The following is an 18,201-nucleotide window of genomic DNA, read 5'->3' as shown; positions in this document are numbered from 1 at the left end:
TCTCATGGTTTTATTTAGTTGCACTATGCACTGAGATAGGCGAGCCAATGGCATTTAAATCACAATGCTGCAACCAAGCATTTCACACACTAGGCAGGCCCTCTCACCTTTCACAGCATTGCTTTGGGTTTTGAAACTTTTTTTCCCCCCAATACGGCACAATTAGACAGGCTGTACATGGGGATGGGGGGGGGGGGGAGATGAAAGGTTGTACCACTTTATTTCTACTTTACACCCAAAAAAGTGAAAGGGACTTTTAAACTTAACATCTTAGAATAACATTTTAGTATTTGTATCTTTATGTACCATTGCCTTAACATAATTCCCTGTCATAATCCAGCAAAATTACATGCTGTTAAAAGCATTCTAACACCAGAAATCATACTACTTTCCTAACCATAAATTAATTACCCAGTTTCACTGTAGTCTGGCACCTAAACCTGTTCATCATAATATATGGCTATTGTCTGCCATACTGTTCATTAGAGGTTTTGGACTTTTGAGGGTTTTGCCCCACCATTTAAAAGCTGTGTCCCCAAAACCATTTTACTCTTTCTTGATAGGTACAGGGGAAATCACCAAACTATCCTCCCCTAGTAATGTATTTGCTATTTTATTTGTTTTTGGGTCAACAATATACTGTAGGATAACTTGGTAGGCAAAAGACAATTTCAATCTCCATCAGAATTAGGACATTCCCCTAAGCCCCACAATGTATCTGGCTGCTGCTGTGAAATCAGTCCAGCGAAGGACAATGTCTTTTCTGTAACTTGGTGGCCCATATTCTACAAAACCATCTAAAAGGGATGCCAAGTTGCATTGAGGTGTTTGTTTTATCCCCCCTTACCTGTTTAAGGTTAATGCAGCAGCAGCTCCCCTTGTTCTTAATGGATTTACAGGGCAGATCCCTGACCTGCAGTATTTAAATCTCTCATTTCTGTTTGTGCATTGGGCTGTAGAGAAAGTGGCAATTTCGGAGAGAAATTTAGTCCTGGGCAGGATCTTTTATTAGAAAGGACACATACTGTAAAGGGAACTTGTGTCTCAGTTTCCAGGTTGTTTTTCTGTGTGCCCCTGTCAGCAGATGACAGGACTCTGAAACTTCCAGGCAGATAAACATGCCAAGTGCTGTGCAGTATTCCCTGATGACTGGGGGGTGTATTCTGTAATTGATTATTTTCTAAATTTACTTCTGTAGAAAGCTGTTGTCAAGACCTGAGTTTGGTTTGATTAGCTTTTTTTTTTACACTTTAACTTGCCCAGTTCGTGACAGGAAAGTTTTTGTAAACATCTCCATACAGCTGCAAGGGCAATTAAATATAAAGGAGTGGATTAGAATGACATACTGGGGAAACTTCTGTCCAAGAAATTATTCAGTAGGGAAACGGATCACAGTGTTCTAAAACTGTCAGGATTATAAATATGATTCTGTAAAGCTATTTGTGAGTCACTGCAAGTCATGGTGAACTGAACAGCTGCATGTATGCATTTATCACATTTAACAGAGAAACATGTTTATGTGCAAAGCCAACAGGTCCCCTGGCTGAGCCTCATATGTCTGATCAACAACATTAAACCGCATTGATTAAAAGCCAGGCTTTTAATTAATATTGATTTTAAAGGTGTTTAAAATGTCTGATTCTGATAAGGAAATCTGAACATCTGAAAAGTAAATATAATCTGGGTCATGCACTGTAGGTCAGCTGTTTAAGAATTGGGGAAAGTACAGTCTAATCAGTCTTATTTCTGTTATAGATTAAGATGTGGAAATCATAGTAAGACATCCCCCTCTTAGCTTTCTCAGATTGAGAAAACAAAAAAAAAAGCTTATCGGTAGGACGTTTCTTTAATGTCTCCTCACACTACAACAAAGCAATGTGTGGTATACATGTTGATGAAGAACAACTGCATTGAATCAAGATTTCTGTCCAAGTACTGTACAGGTGATACCCTCAAAGTAACCCAGGAGCACACAGCAGAAAAAGACAAGCTCATAAATGACTCTGAAAAAAATATACACATAAGCAGACTGATTCTGAAAGTAATAAAGTCCAGCCCATCCTTTTTATTTTCTTGTTGATGCATCCTTTTAAATTTCTTCATAACAGACTTGATCATGGCTTAAGATTGCTCACAAAATGGGTTCTGTTTATTGCCCAGGAGAGTTCTAACTCAAGAGTAAGAAGCAAATGCACTATGTACTTTATCCCTTTAGGACTCGTATATACCGTACATCTGCTTCAATTCCCTAATTCTCCAGACGTACAACAGGATGCTGTGCAAATTCTTCTGTAAGATATGCCATCTGCTGGCATTAATTCTGTATTGCAAAGTTTCTGTCATAAATAAACAGCACTTATTAGAGAACAGAATCCTCAAGAACTGACCAGAGTGCATGAAGTCAAGCTCGCCCACATGCTTCTAAAACAATTTAACGTGGCTCTTGAGTTCTCATGTACTTGAATAACAGCTTCAGGAAGGAATGTTTGGAAGTCCTGGGCTGAATTTCACCAGAATTATCCCAGTGTAGGTAAAGGCAGTGCAGACAAAGAACAGATCACAGTAGGTGAATCAGTAGCAATGCCAAAATCCAACAGAAGTGGAGACGGAGGGAGAGGGGAAGGTGGTGTCTGCTGCGTCCACCTCCTGGTTTACTTGGCAACTCTCCTGAGCTCAGCGAGTAACCAGATGGCCAAGGTGAGCAGTGCCAGAGATCCTGACTGGTGTGTGGCTGCCAGAGGCGTAGGCACATACAGGAGCAGGGTGCTGATGCCCAGCCCCACCTGAGGAGGAAGAACAGGGAGGTCACCAGACTGCAGAACAAGAGAATGCCAAACTAAAACGCACAAGGATTTTGACATGTTCTTTAATAACGCAACTTACAGTATTTTTACTGTTTAACAAATGTATGTGTTATTGCTAGCCATATGCCAACATCAGACACAGATCACTGTCCCACTAAAAGTAGTGGGCTTCAGTTTATTAGGGGTGATATCTTTTACTCGGCTGTTTGTTTCACTTTCGAAACCTAAAATTATGTCTAAGGTCCTAAATGGGACAGACCTCAGAAGATAAGGAAGCACCTGCTGCGTAGTGGGGCTACTGGAGCATTATGGCTGCCAGAAGTTGCCCCAAATGGGTGCTGGTGTCGAACTGAACTGGGGTCCCATCTTCTATGTGAAGCATTTTTTAGAATTCCCTTGGCTGAGAAGCACCATACAAAAGCATTCAATACTATTATGTTTTGTGGATGCCTTTACCTCAAATTATCTCGGGTGGGGGAAAACAGAGTTATGACCACTTGACTTGCAGTGGTAGGATATTGTGGACAGAGACAGATGCATGTTTCCTGCAAACATGTAGTAAATGAATGAAAATGAGTCATGATGACCAGAAACGAAGAAAGCAAAATTATGCTATGGGCCACTAAAACGGATTGTTCCTCATTTGGTGTCACTTCTCCGATGGAAATCCAGCTTTTTAACAGGCAGCCAGTGAGCATAACCGAATCTCACACAGGCCGCACTGACACGCAGCGTGCTCACCTGCAAGTAGGCCATGGCCAGTAGGGAGGTCATGGCCATTCTGGCTCTTCTGGGCAGAGCCACTCTCCTGGAGAAGAGGTACAGGCCAGTGATGGCCACCACTGAGCCAATACCCTGCAGAGAGATGTGGCATCGATCAATCCCAGCTCGCCAAAGCAACGCACAAAAACACGGCAGGCAGGAATAATCAGTGCTGCGGGGCCATCAAGCAAAAATGGGTTCAAATGTCTTTTGTGACTTAAAACACTTTCAAACATGCTAAAAAAAACCCTCAATCGCATGCTATATTATAATATAACTGCAATAGAATAAAGTCTGCCTGAAACGTTCTTTAAAGTAGTTGTATTACCCCAGCAAGATCAGCTCTAAAGGACTTCTCTGGTTATTAATAGAATTGTGACAGTCATCTTGCATCACTGCTATGCAAATGTTGAATTTCTCTGTCAGGTATGGGGGGGGAAGTAATTTAACAGAGTATTTATAATTTGTCCTCTCTCCAAGAGGACTCTAAACTCTCACTCGGGATTTTTCAGCTGAAAGTCAAGCCTAATAGAGAAACTACTAATTCTGTAAAGCAGGACTCTTTTTAGTTCAACTGCACCTTCATGCACAAGGACACATCAAATCGCAAAATAAAATGGAAAATTTTATCGATTATCTTGTGAAAAAGGAAACCGTAATGATATGAACCCTATTTTCTTGCTAAAGGAAGCAGAGTAACATGTGAAGTATTTAAGGGACATTGCTTTTCACGCACACTGAATTAATATTTCACTCTATTGTTGTATCTGCAGTTTCAAGGAGTCAACTTCTGCAGGTTATTATTTTTAATAAAATTTGTATTTTAATATTTTTATGATGTTATTTCTGGACACTTGACTGAAGGTGCTTTAGAGATAACAGGTCTCCCTTCCACCACCACCACCACCAATGTGTAGCCCTCACCTGGATGATGCGATGGCAACCAAAGTACACTACACATCAGTGGGGAGGAAAATGAAGTGAGGAAGCCATTTCATAGATGAGAGCCATGATTGGGAAAGGCTGGGGGAAAATTTGGCCAGGACACCAGGTTAACACTCTTATTCATTTCGAGAAACACCCTGGGATTGTTAATGACCATCAGACCTCAGACCTCCATCGCCAAGGATGGCAGCTTCTTGACAGTATAGTGTCCCCATTGCTATACTTGGGCATTAGGACCCACACGGATCGCAGGGTGAGCCAACCCCCCCCTCAGCTAATAAGTGCTAATAAGTTGTCACATTAGTTGTTTGCAGGCTTTCACAACAGTAACGATTTCTCATTCATCGATAACCTCCCTGTACCAAATTCTTTTATGTGTTTCTGTCTCTTACCAAAAAAGCCTTCATTGCACAGAATCTTAGGCTGTCTCCCTGCCCTAACCATTAATGTTTTGCAGTTACAGCACTGTTTATGCCTAGTAATATGTAGATGTTTAATATCTGGGGTGGCACAGTGGCATCACTCTCATAGTTCTGGGGTCCAGGGTCTAATATCAGATAGGGTGCACTGATCTAGCACTACCTGGATCAATTAGCTACTAAATGAGCTAGTGGGGCCAAATGACCTCCTCTTGGTTGCAAACTTTCTTATGTTCTGAGCAGGGTATAGTTCTGCTTTGCTCTACATGCTCCAGGTTGCCTTGAGCCTTAAAAGCAATAATCCAGCTGATTATCTGGACAGATGAATTGATATATTTTGCTGTTGGATCTGCATTGGGAATGAAAGCAGAAGCAGAGGTAAAGGAAAGATCTATTAGCCAGGATGATCAAAAGAAAAGTTTTAGACATGCAACTTTGTCAAACGTATATCATGAGGAAAAGGACAACTTTGTCAGTTTAATTCTATCCAGTATAGATTTCCTCAGACAAATGTGCCAAGGTACTGTATATAAAACAATTTTACCCCTAGACTGCAGTACCATTCATATCTATATAGTCTTATGTGCTGTTAAATTATGACTCCTAAGAGACTCAAAACCAAACCATTGTACTTATTTTAAATGTAGACCATCTGCCCTATTGCAGAAATGGGAAACTAAAGAATCACTAAGCATTGCAAATGAGATTAACAACATTCGTGGACTGAAACATTCTTTTACCATAATTCATATGTAACAAGGGTTAATTAGAGGATGCTTTTTCGCTAGTTGAGCTCATGTGGTTGCCAGTAACTAATTGATCTGAGAATGTCACCCATTTCATAAGAGATGCAACAGTGTTGGTTCCAATAATGCAACTGGGAATCTTGCTGTGGACTTCAACAACCCTAAAAACAAGTGACTTCTATAAATATAGTATAAATGCCCTTCTCTGTTGCATCTAATTATGACCTCTGGTTTGTTTTACTGATCAATCTGAAGTCCCCTAGATTAGAATGTCCACCTTTGTGAACTCTGAATGCTTGAAACATGTTTCCTTATATTTTTCTCTGTTAAAGACTAAAATAAAAAATAGATATTTTAACCTGTCAGAACAAGACAATGGATGAGTAGGAATGAAAAGTGTATTATTACACTAAAAATTAAGTCTGCAGTCTTGACCAGACAATCATGGCAGCTTAGGCCCCTTTGTAAAGCACTAGAAATGCAGCTAAAAGGGGTCTCTCTGATAAGCAACATATTCAAAGTCTAACTCATCTCAGGACAATATAAACTGGGTCCATTCGCAACTTCCCTGTTGATGGATGATCCAACACGGTTCCTCTCAGTCCCTGGGTCAGAGGTCAGAGTCAATCACTCAAAGGAAGACCAACCAATGAGGAACCTGCAGGGTGGCCAGATTGCCTAAACCTGATGCCATCTTAACCAATCATTAGCCGTGACTTCCTGCACTGCTCACTTGTTCCTCGCTCTCCATCAAACCTTGATAACCTGACACCGCCCATGTTACTGCAGCCTTTACTGGCCGTGTAAGACTTAACTTTATTAAAGATACTATGCCAAGAGAGAGTGAGTGTGTGTGAAAAACAGAATTCTGTCCAAGATTCTCTCTTGGACAGAAGAAGTCTTGTGTCTTATGAACCAATTGTTATTTTGCTTCATCAATGAAAGTAATACAATTGGACCTTTTTGTTAACATCTTGCATTTAGGAGCATTTTTGGTAATTGTGGTCAGACACTGTTCACAGACCTTTAAAAAGTGCAATGCTACACTTTACACTTGTAACTATAAATCCTAATATTCTTTAAACCCTTTTCACACTTCCCCACATTGTGGAGCAGGCAGAAGTGACAAAGACATTCATATTAAGCCTAATTTCTTTTTTTGAACAGCTTTTCAAATTTCACTAAAATGGTTATGATTAAGCTACAGTTAGAGGATCTGCTGTTTAACAAATGGACATTCTTCCCAAAAGATATGAGGCTTAAAAGAATAAAACAAATGCCCAGTAACAATTGACTGGACATGCCCGTGCCTCATGCCCTTCTGTAAGGGTCTGCAGAGGGTTAAAAAAGAAGCCCTTGGGTTACCAGGATGCGGTGGTCGAACTGGACGGTGGTGGGGTTCTCAAAGAAGTTCTTGAGGGTGGGGGAGAAGGCCAGCAGGTCATCGGGGATCCAGCTCTCGCCCATTTTAGGGAAGGAGTTATAGACCAGGCCAGCATCTAATCCTGCCACAAATGCCCCTGGAACAAACACAGAGCGTCTCAACTCAAAGTCAGCCTCATGGATTGTCTTTGGTGACACCATCTCTTTCAGCTGTTATTTTGCCAGAATACTCTTGATTCTACCTCAACAATGCACAACACACAACAGGCAGCAACAGGGCCAAAGGATGCGTGCTGTGTTCGGTCCAAAAAAGGACAATTGCTTTTGTCAATGTCACAGTTGCATCCCTGGAATCTGCATATCTATCAAAAATGCATAAAATGAAATTATACAATACTTCCAGAAAGGTTTAACTTAATTTTAAATCAAATTTAATCCCATTCTTGTCCACTGACTGACTGAGAGTAATTTAAGTATTATTTAAACGGAATTTGCATTTACAGGTATTTTGCAAACCAAAGTATTTCAGGAATGTTTTTCCTTCTCCTTATTCAACTATCTTCCAGCCGTTTTGTTTCAATGTCATTTTTTTAATGTCATCTGAGACCAAGTAGGATATTTTATGATGTGCTATGTTTTCAGTTTTGTATAAGTGATTTAATAATGGAGTCATCAGAAACCCAACAAATACGATAGTACATTTTGACTTTGGATTGTAAAAAGAAAACGGGGGGGAAAAAAATGAGTATTCTTTTTTCCGCAATGAGGAATTAACTTCTACTTGCTTCCTTGCAGCCTAAACACTGACACTACTCCACAACCCCTGGCACAATTTTAGGTTTTCATCTTTGTTCCAATTCGATCTCTGTGTGACCAGCAGCCACGACTAGTTAGCCAACGCAGATTCCCAGCTCCACCATGGCTGGGTGAGCACCACTCTTGAAAAGGGTGTAGTCCGACCAACAGGGACTGAGAAATCAATCAAGGCTATCGACATGCAGAAGGCAAACAGTAGCAGCATTTATCAGATTAGTTGTAAACATGTTCCTTTATTTGTCTGCCTCTGTGCATCTGCCTGGTGATGGTCATGAATCTCATGTTACGCCCTGTGATTTAGCAATAGGTTATAGCTTGACACAACCTGCAACAGGAATATGAGGCTTCTTAATAACATATGGATGCTTAATGTATGAATGTATGACACATTCTTCAGTGCACCAAAAGCTCTTCTCTCCTAATTTATAACACATTACAAACCAGAAATAAAAAGCGAATATCTGTTAAAGCTGTAACCTTGTCCAGCAGGCAGATGGGCAATGGCCCACCATCTCATTTCTCTGTTCATGTTCTTTAAATCAGTGAATTGTCCACATGAATTATCTCAATAAGTATGGTAGTTTATCCTAGACTATGTCAACTGCAAAAGAAAAGATGAAGGTGCTTGAAGCTGTCGGACACGTAAGGATAAAATGGCAAGACGGCTTGTCTTAGTAGGGCGGGCGTCTGCACTGTGACTGCTCAGAAGGGCACCACAGGCTGTGAGGGGTTACCTGACAGAGCTGTGAGGAAGACTAGGCCGCCTGTGCCCCGGGCAAATCTCCTGAGCAGGGTTAACTGACGTGTCGCAGGCAGCTGTAACACAAGAGGGAACTAATTCAAAAAGCAGTTCATCTTAATGGACTGGAGGGTCAGCTTGGTAAAAAAAACTGTTTTTTTTTTTACTTGTATAGTTATAATGATTACATAATTGTATGTGTATGACACCCAATAGTTTGCGGAGAAAAGCGTGGGAGGATTAAGGTGACCATTTTGAAACTCCTAAAGAATAGGATTTAGCACCGAAAGAGGGATGTTTTTTCACAGCTGTGGACTTTAGTCAAGAAACACAGTATATGGTAAAAGTTCCAAATTTGTGTCAGGTCGAGAAACGCAGCCAAAGGGTTAAAGTGGAGGACCATGCACCCTTGGCTGAGGTGAGGCCCACCTCTCATAAGGCCTGCATAAGAGTAAGCACCACTATATGCGAGAGCTGCATGAGTCCTACACGTTATGATGTACTGAGTGTGCTCTGTGCTTGCAGTGAGTGACTCTGGATGGTGCAGATGATGACAGTCCACATTTCAGAGCAGGCACATACAGTATGTTGTTATCTTGTTACAGGCACAAAAACATTGTAGCAAGGAACCACGTTGGGCAAGACATAGAAAGAAAGTAATGGTCAATTAAAAAAATAAAAAAGACAAATCCTCCTGCAGGGCACACGATTCGCTTTACCGTGTTTGGAGGCAGCATCAGAGTCAGGCCGGTCCACAAGCTGGCACAGTAGAGCACCAGTGCAGAGCCCAGGTGAGCAGCCAGCCTGTATTGGCTAACCCGGGGGACATCGTAGGACTCTGGCTTCTCCTCCAGGCCACTCTTCACCATGTACCAGCCCAGCAGGCCCTGCCAGCACAGATGACAGAGCTTACAGTAGATGTTATAGACACTACCCCTTAAAATATGATATGTGATTATAAATGTCCGTTTTCCTACACACAAACATTTGTTATAAATTGTAGTTTCCAATGATATTGACTGATTCCCATGTGATTCACTTGTCCTACTTCACTTTGCGTACCATCACAACTCGGTGATATTGATCTTCATCCTAGGAATTTTATTTTTACAGTCTCATTTAAGGAGTTTCAGTTTATTCAGCCTATCAAGTAACTCACAACATACAACATTATCGCGATAAAGGAAAAAGAGAATAGTGATCATTATAAACTGCGTGTGACTATAAAAATACTCACACAATTAGCATAGCATTAATGATAATTAGAGTCTGTGAACTGACAACTAAATATTACAAAAAATACGAATTCCTGAACTGTTGCAGCATTTTATTTCTAAAATCTCAACTGTCTCTTGGTGTTTAGAATGACTTAATTGACTTTTTCAACAGCATGAAAAGAACTTGTCCCGTGCCCTCTGACCTGGAAGCAGACAAAGCCGCAGAGCCCCAGGACACGGCCCTTCATAGTTCGGTTGAGATAGCCCCGTCTCCAGAAGTAGACGGCAGGAAGGATGTAGGCTAGCCCCACCAGCCTCCCCCACATCCGGTGGGAGTACTCCATGTACCAGATGAACTTGAACTCTGGCAGAGTCATGTCATGGTTCAAGCTACACAAAGACACAGAGACACTCATTTCTCGAAATTTACTCCATAGCCTGTTGTTCTCCCCCCATAAACTGGCAGTTTCACAATAGAATAGTCTAATCCAATTTTACTGCAAATGACCCTTGTGTTTCAGCAAATGGTACTATTCATCCCTGTGAACTTACTGTAATTACACAAAACAGCACAGGCAGCTTGGTCACAGTATGATATTACAAAATAAATGAAGATGGGGGGGGGGGGAAACTGGATCATTCATCTGGCATTAAAGGAGATCGGCACACTCCCAATATCAAACTTGAGTCCTGTGCTCAAAAAAGGATTTTCTGCAAAAAAAGGACTTGAGACATTTTGAATGTAAAATGTACTACATTTATGTTTTAATACTCTTTAACATGCTTGAGCTCTGCTGATTTACAGAAAGGTGAGGAATGTTCATGCTGTCTGAAGTAAGGAGCTAAGAGATCATTGCTGCCATGCATTTGGAAACACTGCTGATGATTAACAAGGGATTAAGTTAAATGGACTGTTTTAGGAGAGACACACAAAGGGTGTTTAAAATATTCATGCGCAGCCAGTCTGATTGATCACTGCAGGGTCACATGCGTCTAGATCAAACACCAGCATGCTTCAGCCATCCCACTCCCCATCCATTTTTGACAAGCAGGTAAATTTCACAGATGGTGGCCTCAGACTGAGGCAAGTCTCACTTACAAGCAGTGGGATTCGAACTCACAATTTGAACTCGGGGAACTGCTGGTACTTCTGGAACTCCGCCTCCCACTCGGCCTGGCCGCCCGGGGGCTTCATCTCTTTGATCAGGTGCCAGTCCACCATGGAGAGGCCAGACTCCGTCAGCCTGGGGAGCGCAAACACCACCGACCAGTGACCGTCACACAGCTACACCGACTGCTTCTACCAGCACAGTGGGTGCGAAAGACAATCCCGAACATGAGCGCTGCCTGACAAGGCATTCTTTGAAGCACTTTCCACGCAAAAGAAATTTAAAATCCCGCTAATATTCCCAGTTGCGAAGTCCTCCCACTCTCCAACTCTGTTGATGTGACCTCAGTAACCTGCCAAAGCGAAACGCTAAATGAGCACCAAAGTGGCCCTGCAGTCAGACGTCTACAGTTCTCTAGAGCTCTGCACGGGCCAGAACACTGTTCACTCCAAATCACCTTCCAAACATTTATGTATAACCAGGTTTGGATATTATAGATCCATTATCCCCTGAATTGTACACAACCTTCCAAGTCTCTCAATTCAATTCAAGGTGCTTTATTAGCATGACCGATGTGTACAATCAGTGTTGCCAAAGCAAATAAAAATAATACAATTAACGCGAAACAAAACAAAAAATAAAAGTAAAATAAAATCTACAGATATTTACAACAAAGACATATCATAAAATTTACATATACTGTAGACAGATGGAGCATTATTTGTTGACAGACTCACTGTTCCTCAGGCTGTGACAGGAGATCACATACTGGGCTGCCAGTCCAATTGAGTTCCCTTCTCCCTCTCCCAGTAGGATTGGGACCCGTTGTGATTCTGGCAGGTGTGGGAACTCTGGGATTAGATTTCTGAATTTAGGGAAGAATGTTTCTCTAATCCCAGAATATCTGTCACAGTGCAGTAGGAAGTGCACCTCTGTCTCTATTTCTCCCCGCTGGCAGTGGGAGCACAGCCTGTCCTCTCTGGGCAGCCAGGTCTGCCTGTGTCCAGTTTCTATGGCCAGGCTGTGGTCACTGAGCCTGTACTTTGTCAGGGTCTGTTTCTTTTTGCTGTTTCTTATCATGGTCAAATATTCGGCTAGTGTGTATTGTCTGTTTAGGGTTCTGTAGCATTCCAGTTTATGTTGTGTTTGTGTGTGTGTGTATCCCAGCGTGTGAGATATTGCTGTTTGATCTGTGCTGTGATGTGCTTGAGTCTGAGTTGTGGTGCTCTAGCAGTGCTGTCCTGAGGCTGACTGGTGTCAGTGTGGCTTGAGTCAGTGAGCCTCAGGACCAGCTGGCTCAGGGGGCTCTGTTTTCGGCTCAGCAGGGCTTTGTGGCGGTAGGAAGTTTGGTCGCTGTTTTTTAGGTGTAGACAATACTTTAATACTCTTTTCTGTATGTTTATCAATAGTGGGTACTGGCCTAATTCGGCCCTGCACCCGTTGTTAGGTGTTTTTTTCTGCATACGGAGGATGTTTCTACAGATCTCCATGTGCAGAGTTTCTGTGGGGTGTTTGTCCCATTGAGTTTAATCCTGGTCTTTGAGGGGACCCCACACTTCACTGCCGTATAGGGCAATGGGTTGGATTACACTTTAAAATATTTGGAGCCAGATTCTTGTTGGTGGGTTGATGTTGAAGAGCCTCCTTCTTATTGCATAGAAAGCCCCGAGTGCCTTCTCCCTCAGTGCCTCCACTGCCAGGTCAAAACTCCCAGATGAGCTGATGGTGAGACCAAGATATGTGTAGCTGGATGTGTGCTCCAATGTGTTGTTGTTGAGTGTGAATTTGTACCCGTTTCCCTGAGGTCTGGCTGTCTTCTGGAAAACCATAACTCTGGTCTTGTCCAGATTGACTGTCAGCGCCGAGGTCCGACAGTACTGCTCCAGCAGAGCCAGGTTCTGCTGCAGCCCCTGTTCTGTGGGCGAGAGCAGGACCAGGTCATCTGCATAGAGCAGGAATTTGATTTCTTTGTCATGTAGTGTGAAACCAGGAGCTGCAGACTGTTCCAACATTCCTGCTAATTCGTTGATATAGATATTAAACAGTGTTGGGCTCAGGCTGCAGCCCTGTCTCACCCCACGGCCTTGGGTGAAGAATTTGGTCCTTTTGTTTCCAATTTTCACTGCACATTTGCTCTCTGAATACATTGATTTAATTATCATACACTTTGGAGTAGTTTATAAAACAATCTTTCATGCCAAATCGAGACAAATGCTTTTTTGAAATCGACAAAGCAGGCCAAAAAATTTTCTTTGTGTTTTTGGTGGACGTGCTTGTCTATCAGTGTGTGTAGGGTGTAAATGTGATCAGATGTGCAGTGATCTGGTTAGAAGCCAATCTGTCTCTTGCTCAGGACATTGTGTTTGGTAAGGAAGGCCAGTATTCGTGTATTTAGGATACTGCAGAATACCTTCCCCAGGTTACTGTTCACACAGATGACCCGGTAGTTGTTGGGATCAAATCTATCTCCACTCTTATAGATGGGCATGATCAGTCCTTGGTTCCAGGCCTCTGGGAAACATCCGGCTGTCACGATGAGATTGAGGAGTTTGAGCAGAGCTTGTTGCAACTTTGGGCTGCTGTGTCTCAGCATCTCATTGTTGACTCCATCTTGGCCACAGGTTTTGCGTGGTCTGAGGGCTTGGAGTTTGTCCAGTAGCTCCTGCTCAGTGATTGGGGAGTCTAAGGGGTTTTGGTTGTCTCTGATAGCCAATTCCAAAATTTTGAATTTTTCATAAATGGTGTTTTGGTCTGATTAATTTGTATTTGGGAGCTTTTGATAGAGATTTCCAAAATATGTTTGCCATTTTGCCAGATTGTTCCATTTTGGATGGCCAATTCTACTGGTTTTGATTTATTTAAATTGTTCCACTTCTCCCAGAAACAGTTCTGATTTAGTGACTCCTCAATTTCTGCAAGTTGTTTGTTTACATACGTAAACAAACAACTTGCTTCAGTGTGCTTTTTCAGTGTGCATTTGTAAAGTTTTACCGTATCACAGTACCTGAGGCTCAGATCTCTGTTGTGTGGTTGTCTGTGTTTTTCATTTAAGACTTTTTGTAGTGCATTTCTGATGTTTTTGCACTCCGTATCAAGCCACTTTTCTTTTGCTTTTGTTTTTTGGAAGTTTTTTGATTTAGTTGTTTTTAGCTTAGATTTTGATGTAAGTTTGTGAAATAGGTGATTTAGTTTTGTGTGGCCAAGTTTATGCCTGATTTGTTGGAGTGTTTAGGAATGTGTCCAACAGTGTCTGAATTTCTTCATCGCCCAGTGCAGTTTGGTATCTGTCTAGGTTGTCTGTGTCCCATCTGTATGCCCGGTTGAGGTCATACAGCAGGTTGGGCTATGTGAGTGTGTCTCTGTGCTGGTGTGCTCTCTTTATGTAGAGTGTGATCTGGCTGTGGTCGGAGATAGGAGTTTGTGGCCTGACAGTGAAGGCACTGATACAGGAGGAGTCCAGGTCGGTGATGGCGTAGTCCACCACACTGCTGCCCAGAGCTGAGGTGTAGGTGAACCTGCCTAGAGAGTCCCCTCTAGTCCTGCCGTTGATGATGTACAGGCCCAGCCCCTGACAGAGCTGGAGCAGCTCTCGCCCGGTGCAGTTGACCATGGTGTCATGGCTGCACCTGTGTGAGGTGACCAGTGTGTGGTACAGAGGGGATTGTCCGTATACGTGAGTGTTTCCCTGTGTGCTGGTGAAGTCTGCCAATGTGCCTGTTTGTGCATTGAGGTCACCACAGAGCAGCATGTTTCCCTGGCCCTGGAATTGACCAATCTCCGTGTGGAGACTTGGGAGAATTCCCTCACTGTAATAGGGGGATTCTGAGGGTGGGATGTAGACAGCACACAGGAAAACCTCATTTTCTATACATATGGTATTTCTTCTGATTTTAAGCCAAACTCGTGTCTCTTCTCTCTTTACTAGTTGTATGGAGTGACTGAGCTCCGCTCTGTACCACACAATGATCCCCCCAGAGTCTCTGCCCCGAGTGATTTGGGGGTTTTTGACAGAGGGCACCATGATCTCTTTGTAGCCTGGGGGACAGTGGGTAGCCAAGTCTCCCCGACACCATGTCTCCTGTAGGATCATGATGTCTGTCTCCTTTACATTCTTGATAAACTCTCTCTCCTTCTTCTCTCATGTCTCTACTTGGTTGTTTAGTTTCCCTCAGCTCCCTGCATCTCGTTCTCTCAGCTGGATTCCCAGGTCTCAGTATTCATTCTCTTCTCTCTCAAAAGCTTTCTGTATCCAGCTACCCAATCTTTCATAGTGGGATTCCCTTCTCCACTATCTCTCCTTCTCACAGAAAGATTTACATTCCATCTGCCTTAATACATAATAATGGGTATTAATCCATCACAGCACGGTCGCACCCCAGTATATGTTGGAGATATGTTTTTGAAAAGTTGACTGTATAGCAATTCAATAGATAACATCATTTTCACCATAAAGATAAATATAAAGAAGATGGGTTAGGTTCTGGGACTTAGAAATACAGTCTACACACTTTCCAAATAAGTATTTTGGCACATTTAGTCTTTTCCTTAATACAGTAACAATGCTCACAATGAAAGATGATCATTAAATATTTATCGCAGAATTAAAGGCATTACGCAATTAACTGTTTACACTTTTGCTAAGCAATGCACATTATTGTACATATAATTTCTGATTATAATAAAGTAATAAAGTGCATTAGAGTATCGAAATGAAGGTAAAAGCTGTTTTTGCACTACAACGTAAAGTAACCCCTTGGTTTACTGATCTAAAAGGGGGGGGGAGGTGTATGTTATTGTGGGAGGTCCATTAAATCACTAATGATGTTTTTCAGCCCAAAAACACTATGACAAAAGTATAAACTATATGCTTGATTTCTAGAGTATTTCAGTTCAATCTGAAGTCCGTTAAATTGGGGATTTACTGTAATTCACTTAGTTTACGTCATCTGCGCTGAATGATGCCTTATGACTCGACAGTCAGAGTGATGTGTTTGCAGAGCACCAGAAAAAGAATATTCTATGCAAATCAAACTCACATCTCTCCTGGAGTTTTACATGTTCTAAAAGTACTTTAAACTCCCAAAACCGTCCCCGTAGATTCGCCTCACCTTGTGACGCCACCGAGTACAACAGCCCCTACCACCATCCCACTGCAGGCTAGCAGCCAGCGCCCCACGATCCGGTTCGTGGCCCCGTTGGGGATGGATCCCGCAGCTGTGCCTGACTGGGCGCCAGCCTCCGCTGCGACGGAGCTGTGCCCCCTCTTCACCAGTGGGTCCCTCCATGAGACTCTCTGCTGCAAGGCAAAGGGACAGAACTGCATGAATGCAGCCCTCTCGGGTTCATCTCCTCAGCTCCTCTGGAGCAGTCGCTCATCTCCCAGCTATGGAAGATGTTCAAAGTTTCATCTTATCCACCGATTCCCAACTGCTTCATCCAATTCAGGGTCACAGCCTATCCCAGACAGACACAGACACACTCCCACCAGGACAAATTTCCCCCCAGCCAATGAACCTACCAGTATGTCGTCAGAGACATATTGCGAGAGGAAACTGAAGCACCCAAAGGAAACCCATGTAAACCTGAAGAGAACATGCAAGCTCCACGCAGACAGCGCCCCAGGTCTGGAACTGAACCCAGGGCCTCAGGACTGTGAGGCGGCAATGCTAACCAACGCCCCACCACGCTGCCCAAAGTTTTATTAAATTAAAAAATTCCATTAAATTAAATGAAAGCCTGAACTTCAGCTTTTATAACAAAGTTCCTTCGCAAGCCTCAAATTGATCAAAGCACTGCATGTTATTCTGGACCTTTGGTGCTAAAGACCACTAGAGGGCGTCCTATGTTCAAGGACACAGGGTCACAGACTCATTAGGTGTGTTAATTGGTACAACCTATGGTCATCTGTAACTCTGTTCACAGCGATGGTTGGCAACCAACAGCTGCCTGGTCTGCTAACTATTAGGGCTTTTTAGTAAAGTTGATAATGGCTGCTTGTGAGGACCAGACATCTAAATTTCCAACTTTCAAGGAAACAGAAAAGGGCATGTCAACAGAACCAAGCAGACAGTTTTCCAAATGCAGCGTAAGGTGCTGCATTTCAATCCTTAATAGTTTACAATTTCTTGAGGAGCTATTTGCTTTGCCTAAAAAAGCAACCAGTTCCTCCTAAATACATTACTATATGAATGTAATCATAATATAGTTCATAAAACGGTTCAATAATCCTTCTCCGGGATCAAAGGACTAAGTGTTTTAGCTGTTCTCTTCTCGGCCATTCAAACGAGGTGACAGTGGCGTTATGCTTTCGTAGAAATTGTCTCGTCGAGCTCTCGGACATTTCACCTTAGCACGTCTCACTTTATGAAGATCATGAACGACAATTTTGAGTAATGGGGAGTACACAATTTCTTTGAGTAACAAATGTGCGCTACACCTGTATTACGCTACCACCTCTCCACACGTTGCTGTAACCGTCAAACAGACAACCCTAGTTATCAGGCTGATCTGATGCCTTAGTTTACTAACTCTCCTACCATGATGCTAGACGTTACGCTAATCTAGCTTTTCTCTCCTTTAAGTCTTGTGATGCTAGCAGCTTGATCATCATTTCGACATACAGTACCTGACCTACAGTAAGCGATCGTTTTGACTTACCTGTAAATTATTCCTCAGCTGGAACCTCTGCTTTGCAGTCCGACAACCACACGCCACCAGACTTCGCAAATTCGTGAGCAGCATCTCTTAATAACTGCAACGTTCCCTAATCTTTTACATTAAATGCAACAAATACTAACAACCCTTACAGAACATGCCATCTACCATACTGCAAGAACAGTTACTCAATGTAGGCGACCTTTCACCTTTGACACCTTGAAACATAGACTTAGGAAATATAGATTGTTTTATTTTTTTCTCATAACAATGAATATCAAATTATTTTATATAAAACGTTCCATCAATAACATTCGGCAAAAAGTAACCTAAAAATGTTTAACTATTCCGGGTCAGTTTGCATGTCTGAAGCCTTCACTGCAGCTACGATCTAGTCTTCACGTGACAAGGGTCCGCGGCGTTTGGTAGCTCAAGATATTATTCAAGTAGTTGTGCATTTAAAAATTTTTACCATAGTGATTATAGTTGCAGAAACCCTTTGTAATTCCATCAAAATTGTTATTGAAGTAATTTTAGGATATCCGATATATTCTATAATATATTAACATACATTAATATACCGACAAGCTCCAGGAAGAAATCTATT

At 42.3% G+C, this 18,201-nt stretch overlaps 1 protein-coding gene across 1 annotated transcript; it reads right to left on the bottom strand.

Moving 5' to 3' along the window:
- Positions 1-2,030: 2,030 nt before the first annotated feature.
- On the bottom strand, positions 2,031-17,793 carry cox15 (cytochrome c oxidase assembly factor COX15). The gene is made up of 9 exons (XM_088916145.1): positions 17,598-17,793; positions 16,049-16,236; positions 10,953-11,075; positions 10,035-10,221; positions 9,334-9,501; positions 8,610-8,691; positions 7,042-7,196; positions 3,546-3,659; positions 2,031-2,783 (listed from the first exon to the last, which is right to left on the bottom strand). The coding sequence occupies exons 1-9, from the start codon at positions 17,679-17,681 to the stop codon at positions 2,652-2,654; spliced, it is 1,233 nt and encodes a 410-aa protein (XP_088772271.1). The 5' UTR covers positions 17,682-17,793; the 3' UTR covers positions 2,031-2,651.
- Between the last annotated feature and the right edge of the window lie 408 nt (positions 17,794-18,201).

Source organism: Atractosteus spatula, chromosome 5 (genome assembly GCF_055471065.1).
Source record: "Atractosteus spatula isolate fAtrSpa1 chromosome 5, fAtrSpa1.hap1, whole genome shotgun sequence".
In the NCBI taxonomy this organism is placed as follows: Eukaryota; Metazoa; Chordata; class Actinopteri; order Semionotiformes; family Lepisosteidae; genus Atractosteus; species Atractosteus spatula.
This window is presented reverse-complemented; position numbering and strand designations above follow the sequence as displayed.

Bases quoted from the DNA above. Each gene is read 5' to 3' on its own strand.
- cox15 (XM_088916145.1), bottom strand. From the start codon at position 17,681: ATGCTGCTCACGAATTTGCGAAGTCTGGTGGCGTGTGGTTGTCGGACT. The intron at 11,076-16,048 runs GTGAGGCGAATC...TGCGCTCCCCAG, and splicing joins GTACTCGGTGGCGTCACAAG to GCTGACGGAGTCTGGCCTCT. The intron at 2,784-3,545 runs GTGAGCACGCTG...CTTCCTCCTCAG, and splicing joins TGGCCATGGCCTACTTGCAG to GTGGGGCTGGGCATCAGCAC.